This window comes from Limulus polyphemus, unplaced genomic scaffold, assembly GCF_000517525.1.
Source record: "Limulus polyphemus unplaced genomic scaffold, Limulus_polyphemus-2.1.2 Scaffold295, whole genome shotgun sequence".
NCBI lineage: Eukaryota > Metazoa > Arthropoda > Merostomata > Xiphosura > Limulidae > Limulus > Limulus polyphemus.
In genome coordinates this window covers 14922-22712 of record NW_013665905.1, presented here as the reverse complement: position 1 = coordinate 22712, position 7791 = coordinate 14922, and the positions used below count along the sequence as shown (strand labels likewise).

Genomic DNA, 7791 nt, shown 5'->3' with positions numbered 1-7791 from the left:
TTACAAATCCCTATTTTGACTCTCCTAAATAAAATAGGGATTTGTAACTTGAGGAAATAATGTCAACACTGTTTCAAATCTTACGATTGTTTGTTTAATTTTTTTTTTATATATAATTGCATTTTCACTTTAAGCAACCTATCTTGTTTCTGTAATTTTTTGAAGTTCCCCCATTTCTCCTTTTTTAAATTAACAATTTTTAATAATCTTGTTTCTTTAGTTTTTTTATGTCTATCGTGGAAATAAATCTGTATAATAGCAATACTGACGTATTTAGTTTAATGAAATACTTTGTGTATGATGCTCTCTCAGGAAAGAATGACAACCTTTGGATTGGTTTCGTGTAAATTTAATGGGTATTGCTCTTGATATCACTGCCACAATCTTATTAATAGTGATACTATATGTATGATCATTATGATGCATGGTGATCAACATACCACATGTTATGTATATGCTTGTAAAATGTATATAGCTACTATATATATATATATATATCCTGTATACCTGTCCTTAGGTCATACTTCTTTTTTGGTATTGCTCCTTGATATCACTGCCACAATCTTATTAATAGTGGTACTGAATGTATGATCACTATGATGCATGGTATTCAACATACCACATGTTATGTATATGCTTGTAAAATATATATATAGCTACTATGCTTATACCCTGTAGCAATATGGGGAGTCTAATGAACTATACTGGAATGGTGCATTGACTGGATTTTGTAACTGCACGAGTTTTATACATACATGCACATGCAATGCATGTTGGCTAGTATTTATATCTATATATACAAATAGGCAGGCTTTATAGTTTGTTTTTGTAAAGCCATACATACAGATAGTCATGTGAATTTTTCAAGTTGTATAGGTGCAAACATACATATTCAATTCATCATAATAGGATATGTATATAAATAAGCATTTTTAATATTTCTTGAATTGTTAAATTTTCCCCCCTTCCTCTTCCTTCTTTCCGCTGGCCATAGTAAAGCCAGTCATGGCTTTGCTGCAGCTGGCCAGATTTCCTCTTAGTGACATTCTGCTCACTCTACAAAGTCAAAAACATGTTAATTAACAATTATGAAATGAATATACCTTCCCCCAAACTCCATTTCTGATGGAGTTTGGGTTGTGACCCTTCTACAACCCTCTCGCACTAAACTCTGGTGGGTCAACACTGCTGCATACTTTATCTGAAACTAAATATTTTTTAAATAAAATTTATTGCTACAACATTTCTGCTTCACTTTTGCCATCTCCTGCTTATACGATTCTTGCCACTCTTTATAGTCAACTTCAAGAATGGCTACTCTATCTGCAGTATCTGTAAAATTTGCAATCACACAGTGTTGGCTATAATTCAACACCTGCCATCAGCCATCATCGTGATTGCCTATCCATTGCTTGTGCTATCTTTTAAACTACAGCTTAAAGATTGCTCTTGTGGGAGACAGCCTAGACATTTGTATAACGTTTTAGATGTTTGTGTAATGTGGCCGAAATTGATCATGCAGTGGTAAAAAAACTGATTCTGTCAGTAGCATCGTGTCCGAAAGGTCAGGAACCCTATACATAAACAAATGATACATGACATCAATACAGCTGCAAAAATAAGTTAAAAATTGCTATGGTACATGTTTCATGCCTGCCATATAAACATTAAGCTACATCCACGACCTCAAACAGCCATACATATGTATGAATGTAGTAGATTATGAGGCTCCATATAAACCACAGACTACATTAAAATGGTTGGATGTGAATTGTTATACAGCCATTGTTACTTGCTAGATAGTCAAATAAAGTTAAAAACTACTATACACAATAAACAATGATGTGTTTAGTAACATTGTCCAGGTTTTATTACAATACTCACAGCCATTTTTGCTGTAGGCTGGTGGAACAATATTAAATAATAAAGAAGAACAAATGGGCAATCCCTATTAAGAACCACTACCGTGGTTCATGATATTATTTTGCATCTTTTTATCTGATTTTCCCATTATGAAACCCAGAATGCAGATATGATGCATATTATGGGATAGTCATTCTAACATAATTTTTGGGAGCATAAAGCACTTTTAACATTAACACTTGAAACTAAAAAAATAAATTAATTACATATATATATTCTCAATCCTTTGTTCAGTAAAACTTCTAAACTATAAACCATTTATTAAATTACAAGAAAGTAAGTGTAAATTGATACAGCTGTATCAAAGTTACTTATGCTAGTATTGACATTTATGTAATGAAATTAATTTATTTGAATAAAACTGGTTAGAAGCTCATACCTGAAATGTATTTCTTCAATTAAATAGAATTGGATTGGAATTTATAAGTTAACCCCAACAACATTTATATGCAATTTTAAGTACATAAGATAGGCAAAATAAAACATGAGAAGTGACATAACAATATTAAGTAATACTATGCTCACTGTGAGTATTAAGTAACAGAAAACAAATTTTTAGTGAGCTTGTTAATAAAATGACTCAATAGCACTGTACTTCAACTGGTTTGTATTCTATCTTGATAATGAGCGATTGAAGTACTGTATAATTACACTTGATTTGTTTCAAATCGTAAACTTTTATCCAATATCTCATTCAATTACAACTTTTCTTTACCCATTTGGAAGATGTCCAGTCAATTATATTTCTAAAAGTTACAAGCAGTTATTAATATCAGAACCTAGGTACTTGAGTATTGAAGCACATTACACTAATATAATAATAAGTTGGCAAACAACAATTTATAAGCACAATAAGATATTGATTTTGGGGGGAACATACTACATGCTCTGTTGAAACACGCAGTATGTTCCTTAACAATAAATCACTTCATTATGCTTATAAATCATTGTTTGCCAACTTACATCAGAACCTTAGGTTAAATTAAATATTTAGTTGCTTGTACAAAATAATTATATGTTTTTTTTGTTGTTTTTTTCAGTCCTGAACTTTATCTTGAAGAGCACAAATAAAACAAAAATTAGTATAACTGATAAAAATATATTAAGAGTATATAATAAAAAAAATAATTAATTTTTTTACATGTAGATGCATTTAATCTTTGAATTTGTTTAATTGTGGTATGACATCTTTTTTAATCTCCAAATATTATGAAGGTGGTGCATATGTGCTTACCATCAGATTCTGCACGAACCAACAAAGAGGTGCCTTTAAATTTATCAACAAAAGATGAAGACACATGGCCTGTTCCTCGATCATCCCACTGTCGATCAGCATTAAGGGCATAGAGTTTTACACGTCTCCTTGTGTCTGCCATGTTCCCTAAACTATACACTAACTAAACAAATATATCCAACAGCTCATGTCACACCTACATTTGAACAAGAAAGAAATAAGAATTATTAGGTGAAATTTGTAACACTTAAAAAACAACATGTAACTAACTTGTAGACATAATTTTTTGCTTTAACATTAAGACTACACAATCATAAATTCTTATAGAAATAAACACACATATATCTTTAACTTCAAAGTTTCTATTTTTAACAAAATGATGCTCTCTAAGGATAAAAAAAATCAAACAAAAATTAGGCATTTGAACAGCTTTCCTGAAGAAGTGAGAAAAAATTTCTGTATAGGATTTATTTTCTGTTGCCCAAGAGAGACTCAAACTTCACCAAAATTTTTGAGAAGTACTAGAGTACCCTCATCATACCATTATAAACCAACATCTGCTGTTATCTTTCATTTAAAGATATGTTTGAGGCAAAACAATGATGTATATTTTTAACATGTCCACCAGACAGCTTACTGCATTTACTAAGTGTTCCAAATAATCTCTATCACACATACAGTATATGTTTTACTAAGCTCAAAGTGACATCTTCTTTAAATTACTTAACACAACACACTTCTTACTTCTTTGTACTTCCACACTGGAATGAAACTTATATTATAGTCTTGTTGAATTTATGCTGAATATATTTGAAGTATACCTATGCAACTGTACTTTTTCAAGCTTGATTTCTTAACAGCTTTAAGACAGTTTTATGTTCAAGAAAAAATAAACTACTTAATTTCATTTTTATTTGTGTAGTAAAAATGTATATTTTTGGGTAAATGACTTTTTGTTTGAAGATAAATCATAGCTTTGGCAGGTTTGTGTAATAACTGTTATCGATAGGCAAATGAGTAACTTTAATAACAGCTTATTAAAGGATACATAACAATACATGGAATATTCTTACACTATTTTTGTTCAGTAATAACGATGAATCTGATCTACTGGTGAGAAACAAAAAAATGCTACATTGCAAAGCTAGTGCTAATTTTGTTTTCCTGATAACAAAGAGGAACCTTGTTGATGACAGTATCTAAAACATGTATGTGGCAAAAACCAACTAACATATGGTCAGTATGGTTAAAGCATTCATAAAAATAAACTTCCCTCCACATATGAAATTAGCACAAGTAAGAAAGCAGGCAACAAAGAAAAACAATGTGTGTCTGTTGGGTAACATTCAAGGGAAAGAAAAAAGGCTGAAGAGTTCTTGCCAATTTAAAATAATTTGAACAGTACAAAAAAAAAAGGACTTGGATGGTCGATGTCAACATTAAATCAGCATACCAATTTCCTAGTCACAATTTCATGGAAAACCAAATCCCATTAGTGAACAAAGAAATGAAGCACAGCATCAAAATTCCACTTCAATAATCTAACTTAAGATTATTGAAAGAAAGTTACCATATTATCTGTCTGCTGTTCTGGATGCAGTTAGTTATTAGCTTTCAAATATTGAATCAGATTATTGCAATAAACATGATAATCTCAACAATTACATGACAATTTTTATTATTGCTCCTCACTAGTTTTAGGAATAGGCTGTGTGCAAACTATGAACCTTCAAGGCTCTTTACACACATAAACAGTACCCTTTTCATGACTGACCAATGTTTTTACAATCTCATAGTATATCATCTTTATCAACTTGTATTTGTTGGCCAAAGTAAGAAATACTATGCCAGTGCACATTTCTACTTAGGTTGAAAACATGATAAATCCTTACTGGTGAACATTCATACTCACAAACTCCCTGGAAAACTATGTTCCTCTAACAGAAATATATATACTTTTCCATGGAAAAGTTACAGTGAAAGAAAATGGGTTGTACAGGTATATAGAAAAAACTAATATGATATTTTCTATTTACAGGACCTTAAAAATATCAAAGTTTAATAATGATCAACCATCATTTTAGTTCCAACTTTTTGATTAATTAATAATAACACTTATGAATAAATTAGCAAATAATTTTCAAATAAATATATATATATATATATATATATGTTTAAAAACAAGACTCACCAGATGGTTCTCCTTGATTTCAATGAAAATTGTTAAAACAAACAAAAACAGTTCTTTAAATTGATCTATTTCTGTTACTTATAACGACTTGTGGATACACTCTCATGTCTGTCATGTTACTCAAGACAAAACCAATTCAATACTCCAACTCACATTTATTGCTACTCCTTCCATTAAGCTGTTCTGCAATAAAAACAAAAACAAAATTAAAAATCAGGAGCTAGAATCTCTAGAAATTAACTGAACTTTTCAGATATATATAACAATTATAAGCACGTACATGTTATTCTCTTTACTGTTCTGTCTCACATGCAACATCAAAGTTGACACTTTTCCAAAAAACAGCCAAAAAATACTGTATACAAACCTTGTTTCTTTTAATAATTTTAAATAAAACTGAAGCAAACCTCTTTACATATGATGCAAGCCATCTAACTTCCAAGAGTATTAAATTTTAGTCAAATTTTCAACACACTTGATTTATTGATATTATTATTCCATGAAAAACAAACTGAAAGGTAAATAGTCAGTCTAACCATGACATATATGTACATTTTACATCAACATTTGATATTTCCTCTCAAATTTAGAAGTCCCTATGACTCTCAAAGGTACATTCTAAAGTTAATTCATGCCTTCTTTACTCTCTACCAGCATTAAAAATTAACAAACAAAAAATGGTAAAAATAACAAGACTGACCCATTATGAATGTTTAAACAAAAATGAAAAAAAAAATTGAAGCGAATTAACGACAATTTAACAATGATTTAAATTATGAAAAACTAAAATGAATATAATGGCTTTTGCAATAAAATCCATAATTATTCACTAATATCAATTGCTATAATTTACAAAAACTTAAATGTTCAAATATTTTACATTCAAATTACTTGAACAGCACATTTTAAACATGTAGATATTAAAGGATATTTGTGTCAAAATATAAATAACAAGGATAGTCACAGTTCACTTCACCCTGCCAAGTATAACAAAAGGCTTAAACTAGCAATAACAAGCACTGTGCAATAACTATAATAATCACAACTGTGCTTTATGTGCATTACTAGATTATGAAAAACAACACTACTGAAATATATGTGGAATAACTTAGTTCCATCTAGTGTGTCTTACTGGGCTCTTACTTTTAATAGTTGTAAACAGTAATAAACTGAGATGTCAGCAAAAATTTAACCACTGATGAAATTAAAAATAAAATTGAAAAAACAACTTTACATTTTTACTATAACAGCTTAGATAAATTGGTCTAAGTTGAACTATTTTGAAATTCTGAAATTCATTAAAAGAAGTACACAGCATATGCATGCAATATGTAGAATACTGCAAGTGAAAGCTGCAGTCAATGATTACACAGCAAGTTCTTTCAATATTAAACTTGTTTGTCAAATATCACAGTATACTTAATATAGATTGTACATGTGTGTGTGTGTGTATGATTTTGTTTTCTGTGTGAAATAGCCTTATTTTCTTTATTATATTAAATGAAGACCTAGACCAGTGACTACAATACTAATGCTCTAAAGGGATTTAGTTTTGGTATTTCTGCTCATTTAATAATCAGGATAATTTTTTTTCATTTAATATTTTAAAGTAACTAAAGCTATTTTTTTATGTCAAAATTACATTGTAAATGCAAATTCAAGCCGATTAATCTCCATTTATAACAGGTACACATATAACCCTTTACTAAATGACAACTGTTGGCCCTTGGCAATAAAATATCTTATGTGGAATATGCTTTCAGTAAAAAAATTTTCAAGTTCACAAATTTACCTTACTGAATTATAAGGCATTCTCTGGAAACACAATCAGGCCCCAGTTAAGAAATAAAAATTGATTGTATGTACAGAATATAATGAGAATTCTATTCCAAAAATTAAAAGGCAAAGAAAAAACCAGAACAGCAGACTTAACCTTTCTCTCACATCACTGTAAACTATGGAGAAACAGAATTAGCATAAAATACAAGAAAGATAACAAATAATACAATATACATTTTAAACAGAAAACATATAAATAATCAATATTCACAATGAAAACAAAAATATGCACATTCATGAAAATGTGTTGTGTTGCTATAAATTTATTCAAACAAGTCTGCATAACTACTAGTCATCTGGTACTTTCCAAGTACAAAACTTAAAGATATCTTACAAAAATGCTATAGAAGACATTAGTGACATGTAAACAAGAAGATCACTTAAAATTCTACTGGTACCATCAGTTGTAAGAAAGTTTTTCAGTTACTCACAAGCCTAAAAGATTAAGTTTGGAAAAAGTCAACATTTGATATTAACAGATGTTATTACCTAGGAAAAATAAAAAGTCTGATTCATGTAAGTGGTCAGAACTCTTACCTGACCAACAATTTACATATATATATATATATATATATATATATATATTATATATATATTATAATAA

General features: G+C 29.5%; 1 protein-coding gene across 2 annotated transcripts in view; it reads right to left on the bottom strand.

Annotated features, from left to right (window-relative positions):
* LOC106457144 (serine/threonine-protein phosphatase 4 regulatory subunit 3A-like) overlaps positions 1–7791 on the bottom strand; it is a 58604-nt gene that overhangs the window by 45305 nt on the left and 5508 nt on the right. The window contains exons 2-3 of one of the 2 annotated variants that reach the window (XM_013916531.2): positions 5349–5531; positions 3158–3353 (exon numbers count right to left, since the gene is read on the bottom strand). In XM_013916531.2, coding sequence (XP_013771985.1) covers positions 3158–3299 — 142 coding nt within the window. In that variant the 5' untranslated portion in view covers positions 3300–3353; positions 5349–5531. The remainder of the gene's footprint in view (positions 1–3157; positions 3354–5348; positions 5532–7791) is intronic. The other variant, XM_013916532.2, reaches the window with a different exon arrangement.